The sequence below is a fragment of the Sturnus vulgaris genome, chromosome 11 (assembly GCF_052056855.1).
Source record: "Sturnus vulgaris isolate bStuVul1 chromosome 11, bStuVul1.hap1, whole genome shotgun sequence".
Classification (NCBI taxonomy): Eukaryota; Metazoa; Chordata; class Aves; order Passeriformes; family Sturnidae; genus Sturnus; species Sturnus vulgaris.
In genome coordinates this window covers 22,107,597-22,131,064 of record NC_142253.1, presented here as the reverse complement: position 1 = coordinate 22,131,064, position 23,468 = coordinate 22,107,597, and the positions used below count along the sequence as shown (strand labels likewise).

At 42.2% G+C, this 23,468-nt stretch overlaps 1 protein-coding gene and 1 long non-coding RNA gene across 5 annotated transcripts; one reads left to right on the top strand and one right to left on the bottom strand.

Annotated features, from left to right (window-relative positions):
- The first annotated feature begins 1,418 nt into the window (after positions 1-1,418).
- PTPDC1 (protein tyrosine phosphatase domain containing 1) lies at positions 1,419-21,680 on the top strand. 4 transcript variants are annotated; one of them, XM_014891452.2, is made up of 11 exons: positions 1,419-1,437; positions 3,445-3,515; positions 11,837-11,929; positions 14,531-14,702; positions 15,399-15,479; positions 15,702-15,820; positions 16,572-16,709; positions 17,380-18,584; positions 19,290-19,475; positions 20,191-20,301; positions 21,109-21,680. In XM_014891452.2, exons 3-11 carry the CDS (start codon positions 11,845-11,847, stop codon positions 21,223-21,225), a joined length of 2,214 nt encoding a protein of 737 aa, XP_014746938.1. In that variant the 5' UTR covers positions 1,419-1,437; positions 3,445-3,515; positions 11,837-11,844; the 3' UTR covers positions 21,226-21,680. The 4 variants fall into 4 exon arrangements, 3 of the variants coding, with proteins under 3 accessions (XP_014746938.1, XP_088027856.1, XP_088027855.1); XM_088171730.1 differs by lacking the exon at positions 3,445-3,515; XM_088171729.1 differs by lacking the exons at positions 1,419-1,437; positions 3,445-3,515; positions 11,837-11,929 and adding an exon at positions 13,681-14,036.
- On the bottom strand, positions 3,719-13,619 carry LOC148222539 (uncharacterized). Its single transcript, XR_015806133.1, has 2 exons — positions 13,058-13,619; positions 3,719-12,712 (listed from the first exon to the last, which is right to left on the bottom strand). It is a non-coding gene; the product is annotated as an uncharacterized LOC148222539 (long non-coding RNA).
- Positions 21,681-23,468: the final 1,788 nt, after the last annotated feature.

Sequence of the window (23,468 nt, the reverse complement as noted above, 5' to 3'; positions counted from 1 at the left end):
TGAACGCTTAATGTGTGCACTGCAGTTCATTAAAAAAATTAAACTTGTGAATTTTAATAATATTTTTTCATTGGCAGATACAGGGAAATCCTATTCAGATCTTTTAGAGGAAGACAGAAGGAAGAATCACACAACCTTCTTAACTTTTCTATTTTATAAATCAATATAATTGTAGGAATGTTATGCTGCCAAAAATCAAGACATATTTAAGACACTAACGAGACTGACACATTTTAAGAAAAAAGCCCGTGTCTCCTACGCTGACATCTCCTTCAGCTTGGCAGAAAGGAACAGAATCCTTTTCAGCATTTCCACAAAGTTCTCAAACCTGTCTTTACCTTTAAAAATGTAAACAAAAAATATGTAAACCCTGCTAGTGTTTAAGTAATTTATATACTCGGGACACAAATTCTAGGTGTTAATGTACTAATGTGGCTAATGAGACAGGCAAAGAACACTGCCAAAAATCTGCGAGTACTTTAAAAACGACAGCTTAGACTGCCCAAGTGTCTTAGCAGGCACTCACTCCGAGAACACCCTGCTGACCCTCAGGCAGATGTTTCAGTCTAGCTCACTGATGTGTGCAGAGGTTTATGGCTCCTGCTCCTCCTTTAATCAGCGACTGTATATTCAACTCCAGTATTAAAATAAACCGTTACGAACCTATTCTGCTCTGCTTCCAAGACCTAAATGCCCTTCATGCCTATCAAAAAACTTCAGCTAAGCCTCTCAAAGCCCTGACTGATGTCTGTGTGGCATTTCCTCGATAAAATCCTTGCTGAGTTGTAGCAAGTGGATGGTGCAGGAGGATGAAGCTGAAACCTTCGGGGTGTCCGTGTGACCACACATCCACCTGTAGGCACCATTCACCTGGAAAACATGGCCATTTGAACATTTTCAATTAAATTCCTCACCTCTGACCACTAAAACCCAATAGCCTACGATTAAACATTAAACCATGTCAGTAAAACGGTGTGAAAATACAGACATACCCGAACACACAGACATGCAAACACATACATAAATACACACTCCTGCCCCACACCCTTAGCTGTCGCTCTCTTTCCCCGATCCCGCTCCCGCCTCCCCGAAATCCGCTTCCAGCCTCCCCTGAATCCCTCCCCTTGCTTCTCCTGCTCCTGCCTTCCCCGATCCCGCATGCGCGCTCCCCGCACCCCGCCTTTTCCGAGCCCGATCCCGCCTCTCCCGGTCCAGCTTTTTCCCGATCCCGCTGTTCTCGATTCCTCTATTCTCGATCCCGCTGTTCCCGATCCCGCTATTCCCGACCCCGCTGTTCCCCATCCCGCTGTTCTCGATTCCTCTATTCTCGATCCCGCTGTTCTCGATCTCGCCTCCCCTAGCCCCGGTGCATCCCCGCGCATGCGCATGCGCAGCGGGCGGGGCGGTGCCGGCGGAGCGGCGCGAGCAGCCCTGCAGGTGAGGTGGATCCGCGCCCCCGCCCCGCCCCTCACAGCTCCCCGAGCCCCTCACAGAGCCCAGTGCCCCTCACGGCTCCCCGAGCCCCTCACAGAGCCCAGTGCCCCTCGCGGCTCTCCGAGCCCCTCACGGCTCCCTGAGCCCCTCACGGCGCCAGGTGCCCCTCACAGCTCCCCGAGCGCTCCACAGCGCCTGGAGCCCTCGTAGTGCCCGGTGCCCCTCACAGCGCCCCGAGCTCCTAACAGTGCCCTTCAGCCTCGGCACAGCGCCCCTCACGGCGCCCGTCACAGCTCCCCTCACCCCTCACAGTGCCTGGAGCCCTCTCAGCGCCCCTCACAGCGCCCAGTCCCGCCGGGCACAAAGGGCTGTCGGGCAGCCGCCGCGCTCACTGCTCGGCCCGGCCCCTCCGTTAAGGACTGAGACCCTGCCACGGCCCCGCACGGCTCTCCGGGCTCCTCCTGCTGCCCCCGTGCCGTGCTCGGCACCGGCTGTGGCTGAGAACGGCCTGTGGTCCCCCGGGGGAATGTGCGGTGACACAGCCCCTCTGCCACCCACTGCTGAATAGTCACAGAATTGAATGACAGCAGCCCAGGCTGGTCTGGCGTTAAAGGGACCTTAAAGTGCGTCCCTTGCCACGCCTGCCATGGGCAGGGACAGCTTCCACTGTCCTAGGGTGCTCCAAGCCCCAGTGTCCAGCTTGGCCTTGGACACTGCCGGGGATCCAGGGGCTGCCACCACCTGAATTATAGCCTGAAAATGCTTTCAGTGTAATAAATGAACGGTGTCGTTTTACTTTTGCAAAGGCTTACAGGTGTCAGGGAGAGAGAGGACCATGAAAGGACAGCGGGGTAGCGCAATGGGAACTATTTTCCCCTTCGTTTTCTAGTGTTTGTACCCCTCCTGTAATCATCACTCAAACACCCTGAAAAATGCAGCTCAATCCGTCCTGCTTGGGGGGGTATCAGTGCATAGGTCAATCCGCATGCTCGACAGTAACTTTTAGATGTAGTAATTACTGCTTTTGGCTACAGAGTGTCACTACACTCTTCAGTGGAATAACAACAAGATTAACGGCTACCTGATATATTAATAATCTAGACATTAGTGTATTCTCTTTGCACAGATCCCTTGCTTTGATTTTCTGAGACATATTTTTGGGAATCCTTCACCCCACTGAGCAACACTGAGCTCCACATCTGTGGAGGAATTAATCCCAAAATAATGTGTACAAAATAAATATGTTTGCAGTTTTGTATTGCTTGAAAGCATTTTCAGGCTATGTGTCAGGTGGTGGCTGCCCCTGGATCCCTGGCAGTGTCCAAGGCCAGGTTGGATGGGGCTCGGAGCAGCCTGGGACAGTGGAAGGTGTCCCTGGCCATGACAGGAGTAGCACTGGATGGGCTTTGAGGTGCTTTCAACTCAAACCATTCTGGGATTCTGTGATTTCTCCCTCTCTTGTTTCCACCACTAGTTTATGTGAGCCATAGAGAGTACCTGCATGCCTAAGGCAAGATGGAATGAGAGAGTGTGCAGGGCCAGCTGCTGTGAGAGTATCACTTCAGATACAATTAGAAATGTAATCCTCTCTCGTGATGTACTTGCTTGGCTGGACACATAAAATGCTGAAAAGCATTTCTTCCACATATTTGAGTAAATACTTCATTGTAAATCCAGTTATATACCATTATGACTATTTTATTTTGTGTAGTAGCAGTAAAATTATAAGTGAGAGGAGTTGTCTGGGAACTGGGAAATCTGACATGGAAAAGGTAGTGTTCTCATAAATCAGAGCTTTCCTGTTTCTAGCTAGATCTAGTTTGAGTGGTTCTACACTGTTTACCTAGGTGTGTAGTCACCTTTTGCACTGTAAGTCCATTGAATGACCTGTGAATAACACCTGACACAATTCTTCAGCTTTGGAACTGTCTTTTGAATTGGAATTTTTATATTACTCTGCTGCCTTTAGCTAACATTTCACTACATTTTGTTCTTTAATGGCAATTTTAGGTAACAGTGGAACCAACAGGAAAAGAGAGACTGTCAGAAGTAGAGATGATGAAAGAGGACAGGGATCACAGGTGGGCTGCTGCTGTGGGATCTCATTAAGCAGCAAAATGTGTATATTTCTCTCACAACTGTAACACTGCTGGTAAAGTTGAGGTCTGCCAAAGGCTTTGACTCTGCTTTAGTGATTGATTTGTGGTGGTACAACATTATGCTTAATGGACAGGAAAAAAATTATATCTGTATATATAAATAAATATATATATGTAAAATATCTAAAAGCAGAACTTATAGGAAGTATTTAATAAAATGTATACAGTTGTAAAGTTACACAAAGCTAAAGTCTCCCCTGCAGTGTTTCTATACAGGCTGAAAAGAAAGCAACATAAATTGATTTTCATGATCCAAACTATGAGAAGAGCAAAAAGCAAAAGGAGAAGCTGGAAATGCCCAAAGCCAGCTAGGAATCCAAACACACAGCTTGTATTAAATGAAAATGAATTTTAGGTTTTAGTCAGCTTTAAGATAATGTGATGTTTTGATTCTCTCTATGTACCACTGAAAACAGTGCAGTGTAGGCAGTGGTCAGACATTCTAATGAGACAATTTGGATACTTTTCTACCTGCCTAATCTGATAAACCTGTACCTAAGGTCACGGGAGAGGTGGATTTGCTACGTCTGCTGTGAAGTAGCCTTGAGGCAGCTCCTGCAGTGCAAGAGAAATAAGCTGCCAGAAGGCCAGTGATCCTGTTCTACTTACCTAAAACCCTTATTAGTAAATGGCAATCATAATTTAGCAGAATTTTCCAGAGGACTTGGGATTCTTCATTTTGTTTAAACAGGAAAATGCTAAGCCTAGAGACATGAAGATTGCTAGTTTAGTCATTAGCATCCCACCTACTCTGTGTATTCTTTCCTTGGAAATGGCAAATTATTTCAGCCTGTTAGTTAATTCTCCCAAAAAGTTACCCTCAGCTAGCACAAAGCTAACTTGTCTTGACTCAAATACAGTGACACAGCCTGTTTGGACAAACATGTTTGGCATTCATGCCTGGAATTTGCCAAACTCTGCAGAGCACTAGAAGAAACTAGTTCCTCAGTTGATCAAAGTGTCTTAATACTGAGGAGTACAAATGCAGGAACAGATAAAGGGGCAGCCAGCAAAACCTGGATACTGCAAAGCAGAGGCTGTTGCACCTCCAAGGATTAACCCCCCCCTCTAGAATCAAACAGGTAGATAGTGTTATATTACCTACATGGAAATAAAACTTAAGTTTGTCAGTGACAGCTCTTCAAATGTGAACATTCAGAACTTTCCCCAAAGAGTATGCTTATATTAAGAATTTAGTTAGTATTTATTAGTTATCTGAAGCAGCTCTTTGTTCTTTAGTTCAACTAAAATGATGCCAGCTTCCTCCAGTTTCTCCTACAAAATGTTTTGCCAGATGCTCCATTCGTTAACGCATTTTTGTGTGCTGACACTTGGAAAATACATGTGTCCCTTTACTCATAACTCAGGGATTCAGATTTCTGGAGCCCCTTCTGTAGTGAGTGAACAGTGTGAAATTAAGGAGTGCTGCTGTGGGGCTGTTCCTGTTGTGTGAATTGACCCAGGCAGGTAACCAAGGGCAACCCTCAAACCAAGCTGAAATGCAAAGAGCAGATTTATTTCACTGTACAGTATATATTTCATTGTAGCTGACCTCCGATTCTTTCTATCCCACATTTCCAATACAGATTGCAGCTGAAGGTCTGTCATTCCCAGGAAGTCAGCACTGTTCTGCTGGGGCTCTGCTCTCACCAACACACCAGTGAGTGTGTCAGTGTGCCTGCCCCCCTGGCACTGGACACCAGCTGGTGGCACCCAGGGAACTCACATGGATCCATTTTTGGAGGTTCTGAACCCCCAGTTGCAGCTGCAGACTGGGGAAGCTGTGGCTGCTTGGCCCCTTTGAGGTTGAAACTTCTACAAGCACACTAAAGAAAGGTGTGCAAAAGAGGGTTTTAGGCTCCACAATCTGTTCAGGATTTTAAGTAGCCAAGGTAGCTTAGTGGCTTTTCCCAAATTGTGTAGAAATCTTTTGATGACCCGTTTTTATTTATTTTTTTCGCCCCCACAAACTTAGAATCACAGAACGGTTTGCGTTGGGTTTAAATTCTAAGGATACTTTGTTTCTAAATAATTGGGAGGTATTTAAAATTAATCCCTAGCTTCATGAATGGTAGGGATTTTTTAATAAGACATGAAGGGAAGAGATGAAAGCCCATTTTTTTTTGTCAGCTGATATTTAGTGCTTGAAATTGATTTGGAGATAAGATCTATTTTTAGGATAGAATAAGATAATGTATCCTTTTTTATTTATCTATTATTTATCAACAAAACCTTTGGGTTTTAGTTGATTACACTTTTAATTTATAACTGTTGATTATATGAACTTATTTTTGTTATGGTTTTGAGATATTACTTTTAATGCAGTTAATTTATGCTCACTAAAAATACTTCAGTGACATTCTGTGCTTTTACTGGATGAGAAAAATGTTTTGTACAATAACAATGATAAACCCAGATTACAGTGGAACATTTATATCTAATTCTCTTCTCATGGCATTTCAAAATCAATGTATCAGTTTAACTGTAATTAATCTCACTTCACAAAATCTCTCTGCGGCTCTGTGTTTATTTGTGTGATGCATGTAGATACACACAAATAAATAGCTATTGACTTGTTGCTAATAGGAAATGAGGTGAACAGGAAGAGCAGAGCTGGGAGATTCAGTTATTAGAGCATCAGGCTGGTGCGGCCTGTTTGCCTCAATCCCTCTAAAAGCCCGGCAGACGAAGAAAGCAGTTTAATGATGATTATCTGCATAGTCCCCGAGGCACTCCCCGCACAGTTTAGGTTAAGAAAAGATCGTTGTTAGCTCCTCCCAGATTACCATCCCCTATCCCATTAGCCACAGGAAATACCAGGGGAATTCATTCACCTTCTCCTCTGTAAAACGTGACTCGCCTGCAGTGTGTTTCTTGTGGCTGATACTGCAGCAATGAAGGGATCAGCACTCACTCATTCTTTTTGCAGGGTAACAGGTAAGGTGTTACACTGAAATTACTAAAACTATTAAAACTCGTGTAAATTTGCTATGGTTTTGACTGTATTAGATTTAAAAAGAATTCCTCTAACAGATAATTTTTGAACTTGCACTTCTGAGTGCTGTCAGAATGCTGACAATTACTGACAGTATTTCATTCTTCTACGTGTAGTCACTGTCACGAGTCTGAGAGTCTCTTTGTAAACATGATGTTCATGATCAAGGTCTCAGAGCCACCATTTTTGTTTGTAGAACAGTTAATATGTTCACTTTATGCCATCTCCTTGATGAGTCTCTAGTAATTACTGCCTGTCAGCCTGTTCAAGGTAGTTTAAAATACCTTCTGTTAACTCTTAGGTTAGCACTGCCACAGAAAGTGGTGATTTAAATAACGAGGCTCAAGTCAGTTGAGAGACTTGCCCATCAGTTTAACTTGCAGTTTCTTGCTGTTTTTGTCCAAAAAAACCTATGAATAGCAAACACTGAATCACCAAACCAGCACCTACTTAATTCTTTAATGAATTATATTCTCTCGTCTCTTTTGTACACAAAAGCAGCTAGAGTCCTTTGTAGATATCAAACTTGATGATGAAATGACATTTTATTAATATTTTTTTCCCCAAAGAAGGTAAAGGAACATGTAGAAATAACAAATTGGTTCTGGTTGTGGTTCCAGTGAAACCCCCGGAGTTTCACAGCAGCTGTAGTATCATTCTGCTGTGTAAATAATGTATAACTAAACTATATGAAAATTTGTTTACATTTTTACCTAGTCTTCTCTCTGTCCTTTATCCATGTGTTCATTTGCTTTTCCAGTATTTTGGAGTTTGCTTACAGGTAGTAAACATATCAAGTTTCAAATAATTGAGCTTTTTAAACACCTTGGGAATTGAGATGTATGCCTGCTGAAAGATGTGTGCTCAGTGCTAAAACTGCCTTCCAGACCATGGTTAAATTGTAGCTCAAGCATTCGTGAACTATCTGTTCCTAGTGAGCTTTTTCACTGGTACAGGCATTAGAACAACAACCTTTGCATCTTGTTTCATTAACCATAATAATCAGATTTAGCAAAACCCCCCAGTTATCACCACTTTTTACAAACCTTTAGAAATGCTTGTTATTCCTGGCAATGTTAAAATTAGATACTCTATGGTAATTTAAAACACAATTTAATTTACCAGTGCTTCCTGTACCAGTGACTAACCATGTCTCAGCCAATTTAGATTTTTTGCTAAAAACTCTCATGATCTGCCAATCTTAAAGCATCAGATTCAAAGCCTGAATTGAGAGACAAAGTTATAATTTAGTAGCACTTAACCACTTCATTAAATATACTCAGTCCTCACTACACTATCCTATTTTTACTTAGTCTTAATCATCAAAGTTATCTGTAGTTATCTGCCTGAAACATCTCCATTAGTGCAGTTTACAGGATTTTGCATTTTGGCAGTGAAACTTTTATCCCGTGTGATCTTATATTTAGACATTCTGTTGACTTCTGTGGGACTGTTCACAAAAGCAAAGCTTCTCAAGTACTTGCAGAATTAGGCCACAGGAAATTTTAGAGGTGTTAGCCAAGTGCTTAGGTAGTAAGCTACCCTCGCTCCTACCTGCAGTGAGCTGACTATATTCCTTTAAAAATTTTGCTGCTAGGTAGTTACTTACACGTGACTGCAACAGGGAGAGAGCAAATTCACTTTAGAAGACAAAAAAACAGTAAAAATAACATCAGAATTTCAAGTGACAGGCCTAAGAATCAGCATTGCCTCTATTGTATGAATATATTTGGGGTTTAAAATAATTTTTCCCATATACTGATATTTTTAAATGGAAAACTTAGCAAAATTTTTTCATGCTACTGCATACAGGTAATCTTTTTAAGTGTGTGGTTTGCTGTGGCATCCTTGTTTACCAAAGCCACAGGAATTAAAGATTTGGGCCCTCACTATTCGTGGATAGGTGTACAGGGACACAGCAGGAGCCTTACAATGGGATTACTGTCTGTGCTGGCAGCTACACTGCCCTAACTGGAATCCTTCCTGCTGGGAATGCAAGCTCTTCCTTCTGTTTGAATACGTGTTCTGAAGTAAAAGGTAGCAGTTGTATTTATTAAATAACCATCCTCATTGCCGAGACAGAGTAAGACCAGCATCTTCTTGTCTCCTTACTTTTTGGCTGTATAATTGTTTCCTGGCTGTTATAATAATGTTGCTCCTCTCGTTTCAGTCTGGAGCAAAAATTCAACCCAGCCACTGGAAGCCACTGGTTTCCAGATCCTGAAATATCAAAATCTAATATTTTTTGTGACAAGGCAGAGTTTTTCATTTGCAAACCCCATTGCTGGTTTGCTGGATCTGTCCTGCGGCCAGCTCCTGAGAGCCAGTGAGGGATGCTGTCTGTGGAAGGCAGCCTTTGGAAGGAGCATGGGACTGCTCCTCGGGATCCCCGATATCCCAGCTGTCCTGCTGCCTCCGTGGCACCCTACGGCTCCACTGAGACCTTACAAAGATTATTCCAGAGGACATGGCCGTGGGCAAGAGGCTTCACTGCAGAGGGGAAGGTGGATGCCCAGAGCGACCTCACCTGCAACAGCACAAGGTACCTACACTGCTTCCCCTGCACGAAAGCCACTCCTGCATGCGTGCTGCAGAGAGTGGGACTCGGCAGCTGTCGTGTTACCAAATGCAACACGTGAATCGAATTCAAGAGGAGACAAAAATCTCTTCTGGTAGAAGTTGTTCAGCTCAAAAGTGAGGAGAAGGAAAAGGCAACTCACAACTGCTACAGACATGAAAGCACAGATCAAACCCGAGCCTGGAGGGGACCTCCTGAAATACCCCGAGCGCTTGGCAGGAGGATTCCGAGATTCCTTAGGCAGGGTGGTCCTGCTCTTCTCTTCTTCCAGCCGATAGTTCAGGCACATTTCCCGGTGTTGGTGTCAGGAGCCGGGGTGTTCCCAGTCGCTGGATGGCACCGCTGACTGTCCTGGAACAGACGGGACTCCACCGCAGGAGACACGGTTCCTGTCACTCTCTCGGGAAGCGGGATTAAGGGGCGGCCTCTTTGCTGTCATGGCAATAGGAATGCACGGCAGAGATAAAGCAGCAGAGCTGATTAAGGCGATATCGTGATTGCCCCAAGGTACGTGACTGGGATCCTCAGGCAGCTCATGGCACCGTGACCTGGAACAGCGCTCCAGGCTGTGCCTTCCGAAGCTACTGAGCGTTCACGGGATGAGCAAAACACTGGAGAATGTCTTTAGAAACTAAGAATATCTGGGACAGAAGCGAAGCAGGAGAGAGCTGCTGCTTTTACCTAAGCACTATTTTCACTTCTAGCACCCTTTTTATCGGTGGAGGAACGTAATGCCCCTCTAGGAACATCAGCACTGACCTGTCCCAAATTACCACCTTACGTCTGTCTGAGGGAATTCTACGTAATTCAGCAAAGTCATTAGTGACAATATTACTTTTTTTTTTTTCCAGAAGTAAATATAAGGGAATGGCTCCCATTGATCCCACTGAGATGTCAGTCAAGTTTAGAAAACTGAAAGGCACAGACAAAATATTCAAGTCAATTGGGCAGCACAGGAATTATGGACTTGGCGTATAAATGGAATAAAATCGGTTAGACAACAAAGAAACACAGAGCTCACCTCTGCCAGTTAGAAGAATCTTGCTAGTATTTTGTAATACTCTAGGTATAGTCTCTTTTGCATTAACCTCCATATCATCCCTTTCCAGTTAAGAGTTCTTATTAGCCTGATTTCTGGGTGTAAAAAAAACCAGAAAAATAATTTTAGATTATAGAAATATCCCTGATATTTCATCTCTTCTTTTTTATCAGGTGAGTACAAGGAAATAGGAGAACTAAATAGTCATAGTGGTGGTGATTTTGCTGCCAAAATGATATCTTTTTCAAATCTTGTCTTGACAAGCTATTAAGAATTTTTAAGAGAACTTTCTGAGCAATAGAAACCAACAATTTTTGTTAATTCAGTATTATTAACTCTAAAAAAAAGAAATTCTGGGGATAAAATGAAGTTCTTTCTTTAGGTTCAAAGTTTTGTCTGATAATGGAAGCCATCACTTACTGATTACAAAATCCATTGGAAAAAATAGAGGTTCTAGGGCTTCTCCATATATAATGCAATTATATGAAGGTACTTTATTAAAGGATTGACTTTTCAGAATACAGAGTCAGATGGTCAAGTGGCTGAGTAGAAACTGCTCCAGATACTCTTTGAATCTTTATTTAAGAATGTTTTAAATTCATATTCTTCTTAATGGACTTTCTTTAGAGATGCATTTCTGAGCATCTCTGAAGTTTCAGAAGGCTTTTCGTCTATCACTGACAAATGTAATTCCCATCCCTTTGAGAGGGTTCGTGCAGATTTATGAAAGGGTTCTTAATGTGGGTCTGTGATCTGTTCCCACCATTACACCTCTTGAAAGGAACAGAGCTGTATTGGGTGACCTTGTGGAATAAAGTCCATTAGCACTGTTGGAAGAATATTTTATTCAAGTATGTGGTAGATAATGTAATATCTGAATTAATAAATTTAATTTAAATATTTACTACAAAAGTAATTATGCAGAATTAGAGATAAAAACTGAACAATGAACAGCACTGATAGTACCACACAGGCCTGTTGTATCACGTAATCCCCACAGGACTCTTCCGTTTTTGTATTTTTTTTTTAGCAAATCTGTCTTTTAAAACCCTATATATGCTGCTGAATCCTAATACTGGTTTTGGAGACTTGGGAACCCAAGGTCTGTCTATTTATGTCTAAAGTTTCTATAGTTAATGATGCAGCAGAGATGCGCTTAGTTTGGTATAAAAAATGCTCTTTTTTGTTATGCTTGCAGCTATTTTCCTATAGAGATAAGAGAAACAGAAGGGTTATCTTATACTGAGTAAGAGCCACTCAAGAGCCATATAAAGGGTTTATTTAAGCATCACAGTTACTGATTACTGTGTTTGTATTTGCTTTATCTTTCTGTCAGATAGGTCTTCAGAACAGGACCTACCTTGTATTAGAAATAACAGTAGAGAAAAAGTCTGTTTCTGCCTGGAGAGAGTCCTGGGTTCAGTTTTCTTGTTAGAGGAGAATCATCACAGATGTGACTCCAAACCCCAAGAGTGAGGGCCTGGATTGGAGACAATCTGTCTATCAAGTACCAGCCCATGCCTGACTGCCCAAACCTTCAACGACTCCATAACCAGGAAGACATGGCTTTATTCTGCTTTTTTTGGAGCTTCCATTGTAGGTTTTCAGTGAATATTTTATTGTTTCTACAGGTACTGCAATGGCTGCAGGAGTTTTGCTGCAAAATGAGCAACCATACTCCTCGCTGATAGAGAGCAGTGTATATCTGGCAAATATGAGTTCAGGTAAGAATTTGTCTCTGATGTGCCATTCATAATAAATGCTTAGACCAATTCTGGAAAGAAACCCCCACAAAATTAAAAAAAAAACCAGAAATTTTATCCATGTTTACAAACTTTAAATGTCTCTAATAAAATCAAACTGCATTATTTCATCAACATATCATAGTGATAATATGTTGATCTTTTCTATAATTTTCATCGTGTCAGATCTCTTAATGGAAGAAATGATGCCATTTTTTTGTTGAGAAACTGCCTAGCTCTCTGAAAATACAATCCTGCCTTCAACAAAACTCCCCTTTCTAATGATTTAAACTTTTACAGGATGCAATTCTTTCTTACTGTTTTGGGTGAATGTTTGCCAACCTGCTAGATTCAGTAGGAAAACGATGTGCAGCATTTTATTTTCCTCACTTCTGTCTCCACTATCATTTTATATATACCATTTCTGGGAAAAGGAAGAGAAAAATAATTAAATACAAGAAAGGAATGTAGTTAATTAGAAAATATTTTTCACATTTCTTGGATACAGGTAGCACTTGAAATAGCCTTTTTCATCTCCTTTCTCTTCCACCCAACCGCCAAAATAAAAGTATATTTACATGTTTTCTCACCTGTTGATATCCGCTCCACTGATGAATGAAGAGTCAAGGTTTTGATCATTTTCCTTTCCTCACACGATATCACTGCTGATGTTTCAGGCCTGGTACCCACAGCAAACATTGCCGTGTCTGTGTAAGAGCTGGGCAGCAGCAGTCAAAGTTCAGGCCCTCAGTTCCTGGTCAGTGCCTGGAAGAAGCAGATTCTTGCCTGGGGAACTTTCTCTTATGTAAATTCCTCTGTACAAGTTACTGGTTTTATGGTACAAGAAGAAACACATATGTATTTCAGGAAAATGCAATAGGATTAATTTGTTTATTGACAAAGTTAAAGTGGATTTTCTTGATTTCCCCAGCCTTCTCCTTTCAGTGCAGTCTGATGCACTGACATTAGGATGACGGAGGCTTTTGACATCACTATAATCCATTCTGCACACAGTTGTTGTTCTGAGCGCTGCAGTCTTTCCGGCCACCTCATTCTCCTGCTCAGCACACTGGAAGCAAAGTGGGAGGCAATTTGCCACCTCATACCTACCGTCAGAAGCCCGAGGCACTCAGCTGATACACCTTCTCCTCCTCATGATCTGCTTTCTCTCAGGCTTCAGGGTTAACAGCTTTGCTTCATAAAAAAGCTGTGTCCTGGAAAAAACTCCCAGCCTTTTGTTTTGGATAACAAATTGTGTTTTGTTAGAAGATATGAATGGTCCAGGCAAACAGTCTACAATTCATCACGTACTGAAGCATTTCAGCAGGAACACACTAATCCCAATCATTACACAGCTAATGATGTATTTTGGAGCAGCGAAGTGGAGGAGGAGAGGTGGCTGTGGAATGAAGAACCAAGAGGTGGGGGAGTATAATGTGCTTCTTTACAGATCTCTCAGGAGGCAGAGCCTCCAGCTACATTTTGATTGTTCTGTTGAATGGAGTATTTTGTGTCTTAGTGAGTTCTGAATGCCTATTATTGAGCAGGAATTAAATACTCCCATTGTTTATGACACATTTTGGTTGTTCCCAGCGCGTTTTGAAAATTACCTACTTGACATGCAACTATTTTCATCAAGCGGTGGAACAGTTTGTCCCGAGCAGACGCAATCCCTGTGGAAAGGAGCAGCCCGGGGCTGGCTGGCAGCAGTGCCTGCATCCTCTGTTACCATGGCGACAGCTCAGCCCGGGGACCAGCTGCCGAGAGCGCTCGGGGATGCTGCGCTCCGCTCCCGCAACTTCAGCGCCGAGCAACTTGCCCTGCGCTCAGAGCGCCCCGGGCAGAGGCGCCGGACGGAGCTGGGGCCGCACAGCCATGCAGCCTTCCCCTCGCAGGCGCTCGGCCGTCAGCATCTTTAGCCACTTCTTCCAGGGGCGGAGGCATTCCTCCTCCGATCCCCTTCTCCGCCTCAGCCAGCGGCGCCGCAGCTCCGTGGTGGAGCTGCTCTCCTCGTCCACACACCGGGTCATGGTGGCTCTGTCGTCGCTCAGCCCTGAGGAGCTGGATGCAACTTTTCCTGAAAAAAAAAGTAAAGTACTTTTCATTGAAACTGTTGGCAGTTCTGGGTATTTTCTCATATTGCAATACTTTTGTTCTGTTAACTGTATTTTTTATGTGTGGATAAAATACTGGGGTTTAATTTTTTCTTTCCGTATTTTGTATTTTATATTTTGTTCACTGATTCCTTGTTCACGTGTTAATACATGCTTTTTACTCTAACAGCTCAGTTATAAAAAACAAGTAAAACAGAAGCACACATTCATGCATACTCCAAGGGCATGGTTAACTATTTTAAATTTCAGGTTGAAGAGGACTGTGACTTTTTCTCAGCTGCAAAGGGTGTCACTCACCTCTAACTTCATCAGAAAAAATAACTGGCAGTAATGCAAGCAATTTTTTCCCACAGAACAATGAGCCTGAAATACATATTGCATGTATTGGTGGTGTTTGTGGGCTCGTCATGAGGCTGAACTGGTACTTTTCCGTGGGCTCCTGGCTAACATGGTTCTGCCTGTGTCGCAGGGAGCTCGAGACGCCCCACGGCCAAGTACACGAAGGTGGGGGAGCGGCTGCGCCACGTCATTCCCGGGCACATGCAGTGCTCCATGGCTTGTGGCGGCCGCGCCTGCAAGTACGAGAACCCCGCGCGCTGGGCCGAGCACGAGCAGGCTCTTAAGGGCCTCTACTCCTCCTGGTGAGCAGCTCCACATGGCAAAATAGCTGGGCTTTCTAAAAATCAGCTCCTACGTGTAAAACATAACGAGAATTTGATCTGGAATTAGAACCTGATGTAGTGGCCATCATACACAGCTCAGGAAAGACAGTGAAAGGTTCCTATTGACTTACTGTGGGTTTGGTTCAGATCCAAAGGAATAAATACCTGTCTGTCATGAATTATAAAAAAGCTGTTCTGGGCTACTAAGGATTAGGATGCAAATGAATTAAACATGTTAATAATAGAATTGAAAAGTAAAAGCATTTTCTGCAGATAAAATAGTAGGGGCATGTGTTCAGAAGGATGTTCATGTGCAGCAAGAGTCTGTATCTTGACATTCTTACGGTTTTTTTTTTTCTAACAGCAAATGCTTAAACAGCATTTGCAAACTGCAAGGGGACAAACAGGGATCTGGGTCAAGATTTCTATTCAAAGCAATTTTTACTTGTGTCCTGGCATTTAAGCTGTTCTAGTAATTGTCTTAATAATGTTCTATCTGTATCAGTTTAATGACATCACTAACACTATGGCATAGTAGAATTTTTTAAACTAATTTCTAATTAATCACCAAGGTATTTGTCTCTTTCTTGAATATAATGGTATTCTTATTTTTGAAGATTCGTGCCCAAGAAATTATTCATGATAACATTACTATTTACTTTTCTAATTTCTCAGGATAACAGATAACATCCTGGCTATGGCTCGACCCTCAACAGAACTAATTGAAAAGTACAACATTATTGAGCAGTTTGAAAGGTAACAAATTCAGTCATTATTTATTGTTAGTACTACTGGTATAATTCCTGATCCATTTTCTCTTTCAACGTAGATTTGGATTGTTGATAAAGATCCTTTCATTTTAATGCTCTACAGGTAAAGATTTATTCTCCACTAAGAATAAATGTGTGTTTCAGAAAATAAGGGATAATGAGATTTTGGCTGCCTGTAATACTTTGACTCATCTATTCCTTCCCTAAGATGTGGCATAAAAACCATAATTAACCTTCAGCGTCCTGGGGAGCACGCGAGCTGTGGGAACCCCCTGGAGCAGGAGAGTGGCTTCACCTATCTTCCTGAAGCCTTTATGGAGGCTGGTAGTAAGTTCCCTCCTGCTGCTGTTCCTCTTTAATTATTGACTTTGGCATTAAGGATATTTTTACTTGAATTCCTGTGAGTTAAATGCAGCTGTGTAGAAAACATTGCACAAACCGTGAAACTGGGCAAATACAATGCAGTGCAAATAACACGTTTTTGAAGATTGTGTATTATGCAGAGAGAGATGGAGGGTTTGTGTTCAGGTGTTTCTAAAGGAAGGACAACAGTTCCCTTTTTCTTCTGCATTCACAAATATCTGAGCCATTGATGACGTGTCAAATTCTGGTACACTTATGTTTTCTTACCTAGACAATAAAAGGTTATTTCATATGAGGGCACTGCTCCTGACAGTATTTTTGTATTTTGATGTTGTGGTAAGAAGAAAGAAAGTGTCTCTCTGTAAGAAGCAGTTGCTGACTGAAGAAGTGCTTTTACTTCTGAAAAGAAAAAATTGCCCTAATTCTATATATAGCTGAGTAATTTTGCATGAATCACAGTTTTGTTACACCTTTTACATTCTAACTGAACTTGATTTTGACAAATCTTTGCTAGCTTCGTGTGTCTATCAAGTTTCAATAGCAAGCATACACTGAAATGGGAAAATAATCTCTTGCAAACAAGATGGAGTCAGATTTTAAGCTCCATCATGTAATTTTAGAGCTATAATTTCTTATTAGCCATCTATCCTCTGCAAATAGTACTACACCTTTCACATTTGGTGTGGCAGAAAATCACTGTCTCTCTTTATTTCAGTTTATTTTTATAATTTTGGATGGAAGGATTACGGAGTGGCATCTCTCACGACTATCCTTGACATGGTAAAGGTGATGTCTTTTGCCCTGCAGGAGGGGAGGGTGGCTGTTCACTGCCACGCAGGACTCGGGAGGACAGGTATGTGCCCCCTGCAGGAGCAGCACCAGGGTTCCTCTAGAAACTCCAACAATCTCTGGTTATAAACCAGTAAGGACTGGGATAGATTCTGTGTCGTTGCAAGATGGGCCTTTATAAAATCGTTAGAAGTGCTAAAATACTGTGTCCAAATGTCCTCAGTGGCTAGTGAAGATTAGTTTTAGCATATTAAAACCAAAGACCTGTAAAGTTAGAGAAATTTTTATTCTGTATAATTGCTCTATTACATTCAAATGTGACAGCTACTTTTGGAGAGGAAAAATTCCCCTGGTACACTTTCATTGGCCAGTATTTATAGCACATTCACAAACCTGCCACTCACTGTTGGATCAGGTAGATTTGGTGGAGCACCTAAAATTTCATTTGCTTCTTTCACGTCCTTTTTGGTTGTGCCCTTCCCATAGAAGCCCCCATTGCTCCCACGTTTGTGAATGGTGGAACTCTTGGAGGGGCTGTGGGGAGCTCCCACTACAGTGCAGTGAGCAGGGCTTCACTGTCTTATGCTTCTTCACAGGCAATTGCATTTAAGTAACAGCATCACGTAACACAAGACACTGTGTCTTCACCTATATTAATTTTTGTCTCATATTTCCACTGAGTATTTGTTTTAGTCTGACAGTTCCTTCACCTATCCTGTCTTTGAATTTTCTAGGTGTTCTAATAGCTTGCTACTTAGTTTTTGCCACCAGAATGAGTGCCGACCAAGCGATTCTGTTTGTCAGAGCCAAAAGGCCCAATTCCATCCAGACACGGGGACAGCTGCTGTGTGTCAGGGAGTTCTCCCAGTTCCTGGTCCCCCTCCGCAACGTGTTCGCGTGCTGCGAGCCCAAGGCACACGCGGTCACCCTGTCCCAGTACCTGACCCGCCAGAGGCACCTGCTCCATGGCTACGAGAGCAGGCACCTCAAGCATGTGCCAAAACTCATCCACCTGGTGTGCAAGCTGTTGCTGGACCTGGCTGAGAACAGACAGGTGGTAGAGGCAGAGCTGCTGGACATCCCAGACCTCTCAGCTGAGATTGAGAAGACTGTGTCCCAGCTGGAATCCACGGAGCTTGAGCGGGAGCTGGCCAGGCACGACAGTGACACGTCGGACTCGTCTCACACCCACTCCACTGCTCTTGATGCCCAGGACTCGCACTTCTCCCTGGGACACGAATGTGATTCCTTTTGTAAAAGAAGGAATGTCGAATGCCTTCAGCCTCTTACTCATCTGAGAAGGCGTCTGAGCTACAGTGAGTCAGACCTCAGGAGAACCGAGTTTCTTTTGGAACAGGATGACACTGCCTGGACAGTGCCTGCTCAGATCTTAGCAAATAACAAAGCCAAGCAGAAGAGTGGGGAGGAAAGTTCTGCCACAAGTGAGGCAAAGCCACAGCTGGAGTTAAACAAAGAAGCATTAGTGCGTAACACATGCATGTTCTGGAGTCAAGGGAGATTTAGTTTGGATGGACGAAGGGATGGCTCCTATCACAGAAGGAGCTCTACCAAAGAAGTACAACGCAGCAGGACCTTTTCCTCAGATCTTGCATCCATTCACAATCCCAAGGAACCTGAGATGCCGAGGCACAGCTTTGCCAACGAGGCTGCTCACAGGAAGGACCACAAGACCAATATATATGGCAGGAGAGTTTATCTCTCTGAGGACTCTGACTCTTCTTCTTCCTCTTCCAAAGTGAACTTTTCCATTGGCTATGAAAGCCAGGGTAGTAGGGAGGTGTCAGAGACAATCCCACACATTGTTCTGCAGTCAGAATTAAGTTTGGAAGCCCGAAGAGTTTTGGCAGCCAAAGCACTTGCAGATATAAATGAATTTCTGGGAGAGGATGAAGTGAAGCAGAAGGTAGAAATGTGGCAGGTAATTTTTAACTTGATTCCGTGCTACAGGCTCTGCGTATTTCGCCTCAGTGAATTCCTGGAATGGCAAAAATGCCACGTGAAGCTTTGAAATGGCACATTGGGATAGCAGTTTATATGAGGTCTGTGGTCAGTTCTTTCACAGGCTGGCAAAATACACCTACACATTCTGGTCTGTAGCAGGAGGGTGGAGGTTCTGATTATGTTCAGGTTCCTAACTGGGGGAAACGGATGCCATTATCTGGTTGTAATGTGCCTGCTGGTGGCACAGAAGTAGTACAGGTTTTAAGAGTTTGAGTTAGTTTTAATCAGAACTAATCAGAGGATTCGTGAGTAACAGGAAAAGAATTTAGTAGAAACTTAATTGCTTATCCTCAAACCCAAATCCTCTTAGCAACATTTGAAGTTGGAATGCAAAGCTGGTTTATGTATTCCAGTGGAGTACTGGGAGGTTCTCAGCTGCACTGCTGCTGTCATCCTTCTGTTTTAAAGAATCACTTGTATTATTGCTGATTAATGTTGATATCCTGGAAAAAAATACAATTTTTAAAATAACTCTTAAGTCTTTTTTTTTGTTGGAACATAAGCAGCCACATACTGCTACAAGCAAAAAGAATGTTGGCAAAGGTAAATGGATGATACATTTTCAGTTTTGTTTGTTTTTTGGTTTTGTTGTTGTTTTGTTTGTTTGTTTTTTTGTTTTAAGAAAGAACTGAACTCTCGCGATGGAGCTTGGGATAAAATCTGCACCGAGAGAGATCCTTTCATTCTCTGCAGCTTGATGTGGTCGTGGATAGAGCAGCTGAAAGAACCTATTATATCCAAAGATGATATTGACATGCTGGCAAAAAATTGCACAGAATCCCAGGATGCACTCCACTTGCTGAGAAAGGTACATATTGGATCTGGCAATTCATTCTTTAACTTTAGGAAAGGAAACTGCACTTTTTAAAAGCCACTTCCGTCTCTTTCAAAATCAGAATGAGAATGCATTCTGCATCGAATTGTGTGAGTTGTCTGGATATCTCTAGATATCTTCTAATCCAAATGTCTTGCTCAAAACAGAGTTACCTAGAGCAGGCTGCTTGTGAGACAGATGCTCCAGGCCCTTAATTAAGCTGGAAAAGGGATGAGAAGGAGCAGCCACAAAGATCTCCTTTCTTCCTCCTTGCAAGCACTGCTCAGGTGCCTCTCTGCCAGCTTCCAGTGGTGATGGAGATTTGGAAGGACAGAGAGAGGTGCAAGATGGGGAAAATAGCCCTGAACATGCACAGTATTTTGGGCTGAAAAGATCAAATCTCAGCTTTCCTATGCCAATTCATAGGAAGGCTGCTGTATGTGGAGGGGATCTTGAAATTCCCAGAAATTCCGAGGAATTCCTGGAGTGGTCTGTGGTACGCAGGAGATGAATTTTCCCATTGTGACTGAAATAATTATTCAGAGGCTCTTTAGGCTGGTGGGAATTCCCCACCAACTCCTGCACATGAAGGTTTAAGCACAGGAAGGCACAACCTGGTGTTTAAACAGCAGTTAACAAGATCTGAGTGCTAAACTGCTTTTCATGGAAATATTTCTTCTAATGAGCTCCTGTTCCTTTTTCCCACCAGGAGCAGTGTCAGACCATCCTTTGTATTTTACACTGTGTGGTGAACCTGCAAGTGCTGCCAGCTGATGTGGAGGAGGCCTTACTTGATCGTGCTATTAAAGCTTTTACTAAGGCAAGTAATCCCAAATAACTGTCCATTATATTGTATTTACTTGATTTAAATCATGAAGGGTGACTCAATCAACAGAGGGAGGCTTCTGTGAGAAAGGCTGCAGTAATTCCTTCAGACTTCAGTGTGAAGCTTATTTATTTCAGAGTTTACATTTTATAATAATCACATACATAAAGGTTTGGAAATATTCTCGACAAAATTTAATTCTGTCACTACAGACTTAATCCTGGAGTCTTATTTTTTTCCATCTGGATCAGTGCCAGTTCATGGACATCTTCAAATTAGGGAAAAGATAATTTTAAAGGGTGACACTGACTAATCACTGGAAGTAGCTTACTAAAGGCTTTGGTAGATTCTGTACCATGTGAAGTCTTTCCATCAGATTAAATAATTTTCTGAAATTACACTGTGAGTCAGTTCTGTTCCAGGCCTGTACCACAGGATGTGAATAACTAATTTCTGCTTCGGGCTCATTCAGTAACAGTGACAGGTGAAGCTATTGCTCAGCTCAGATTTCTTCTCCGATTCAGCCAATGAAATCTGAGCTTGAACAGAATGTTCACCGTACTTCCTCATCTCTTGTAAATCTGCCTGTTAAAACAATCACCACATTTCTCCTTCTTCTGCTTTATTTTAATGTCTAGTCAGCATAAAACTGAAAACACTTAGCATTAAGCACTCCATCAAAAACACATCTTTTCTTTGATAAATCTCAAAGCCTTATTTTTTTAAATGTTGTGCATCTACTTTGCATTTTGCTGTATGGCATCTTTTAACAACTGAACTGAAACTTCTCTCTTTTATTAGACAAGCTTCAATTCTGAGAATGGGCCATATGTTTACAATACCTTGAAAACTGTATTTAAACAAGCACTGGAAGAAAAAAGGAAAAGGATTAAAGAAGGACCAGAGAATCCTTCTTGATTTCTACACAGCTCTGCCGAAGCATTAGATGGGCCTACAAAATAATTTTGCATTTTACAGCTACTGTATTTTGTGCTACCTGGCATGATCTACCTAACTTGAGGTCATAGAAGTTCTTAACAAAGAATTTTATTTTTTTAGAGGGCGTTTTAGTGGCAGTTGTTCACTCTACATGTTTTAAAGAACAGCTCCATGTGACCATTCTGTGTAGCATTTGGTTTCAGATACTGTTTTTTTATCTTGTGAAGAGTTCTCCTATTCTCAGATGTGTTTACTGATTTAGAAACCTCTCTTATTGGCAAGAAACCTTCTTTTCAAGTCACACGATTGCCATAAGTTCAGTGCCATGATCCCCAAAGGTTTAATGGATTGAGTTAATATTTATGTATTATATATGTTTACATTAATATTTGATGTCACTTTGCAGAAAATAAATATTGACTGAACCTATGAAACTGCTTTTGCTTTCAGAAATTTTGAAGTAAGGCTAACAGTAATAATGGACAGATTGACAGATCTTGAGATCTGTTACTGACAGCAGACAATATTTTTCCTTCAGATCTCTTCAATAATTGTAGCCCAAGTATTTCTAGAAGCTGTTGCAGTAGAGAAATGTACTGTGTTGAGCAGTAGTCATCAAGCCCTAATTTAGACTTTTTTGGCTGAGAAAGCTTCAAACTGTTTTTAACAGAAAATTGATTGAGGCTTTTTAAGTGCTTTGAATAAGAATAAAATTTTACTTTGTTAGTTAAACTTCTATTGCTCTTAAGTGAAAAAACACTTCATCATGAAATCTTCGTAAGGATATGATTCTGTCCATATTTACATCCAGCAAATACTTACATAAAAAAGTATGATATAATAATGCTAAAAATTATTAATCAAAACCTTACTAGCTGCAATACACTTTGCAGAGACATTTTTATCTAATAAAACAGAAACAGCTGGGTCATCATCCTAACACAGTTTCAGATTACAGCCTTAGGATCTGGACTGGAATGCCAGTTTGCAGAATGAGTAGTTCATCCAGTTTGATAAATTTAAGTAGTTAAACAAGAATACATCCTTTTCAGAAATATTTTAATTTGTTTCTGTAAATGACTAACATTTAGAGTTAAAAACAGACCAGTTTGAAATACAGGTAATTTATACATGCCTCAACTGTTGGATGATTTTATATGAAATCCAAATTAAAACAGCTACTCTGGCAGAATCATCCTAAAATAGACACCCTTCAAAGGAAAATATCACATGTAAATCACAAACACAAATCCAGCCTTTCAAAGAGGCAAGACAACACAAGAAGCAGTTCTGTGTTAGCATTAGCAGTCAGGGTAAATCAAATATCATGTTCTAATCTACTGAATGCCCATTCTTCAGTGCCAGCTCTGGTGCTCTGCCATCTCACATGTTGAAGTGATTGACATACTGCAGCCCCGAGTTAGGTTTTTGCCACATTTAAATGGGTATGGTCTGCACCATTGATGGGGATAAATTACTACAGAACTAAAGAAAATGTCTGCACCATCCCAGGCTGGACTCGAACCAGCACAGGAATTTTGGAAAGATGAGAACAAGGTAGCAGAGCAAATAAACAAATGTAAAAATCAGCTGAAAGTAAAAGGAGGAAATGGTAAAGGAGTTATCTGTGCACTTTTGGGGATTTATTTATCTTGGGTGCAAAGCAAAATCAAAAACTCCCAAGTGCCCAAAAGATTGGAAATGTGGAATGTACTCCATAGCAGAGTGTCCAGCCTCTGGATCCTTAAAACAATTTTATCATGGTGGAACAGTGGCAGCTTGAGCTGGTGCCTCTGGGGAACCCTGATCTAAGAGCCCCTGGACTTTTATACCCTCTCAGCTGAAGTGTGGGATTTTCCTGCTGTGTCCAAGTGCCCGGTCACGGGCTGGCACCACAGGTCCCCAGGCCCTCTGCTGAGCCATCCCTCTCCTACAGTCAAGTTTAGTCTGCCAAATTTGGCTTTTCTCTGTGATTGATCACTAGGACCACAAGAGCACACTGTCCTGAGGATGTAAAAGGGCCTGTTCTCGCTGGAACATTCCTGTTGCGTGACAGCCCTGAAGGCAGAGCGGGCACGTCTTGGGATGTAGGCTCGTTACCCTGGTCCCAGCCGTGCTGCGCACATTAGAGTTCCTGGGACACGGCCCGACCCGGCACCGCTGGGAGTTACAAAGTGTCCTCAAGGCCCGCCCGGGGTTGCCCACGGCTCCTCTGGCACCGC

Excerpts from the sequence above, each read along its gene's own strand:
- PTPDC1 (XM_088171729.1), top strand. The coding sequence starts at position 13,724 with ATGCTGCGCTCCGCTCCCGCAACTTCAGCGCCGAGCAACTTGCCCTGC. Across the intron at positions 14,037-14,530 it reads AACTTTTCCTGAAAAAAAAA|GGAGCTCGAGACGCCCCACG; the intron begins GTAAAGTACTTT and ends CCTGTGTCGCAG. Across the intron at positions 20,302-21,108 it reads CTATTAAAGCTTTTACTAAG|ACAAGCTTCAATTCTGAGAA; the intron begins GCAAGTAATCCC and ends CTCTTTTATTAG.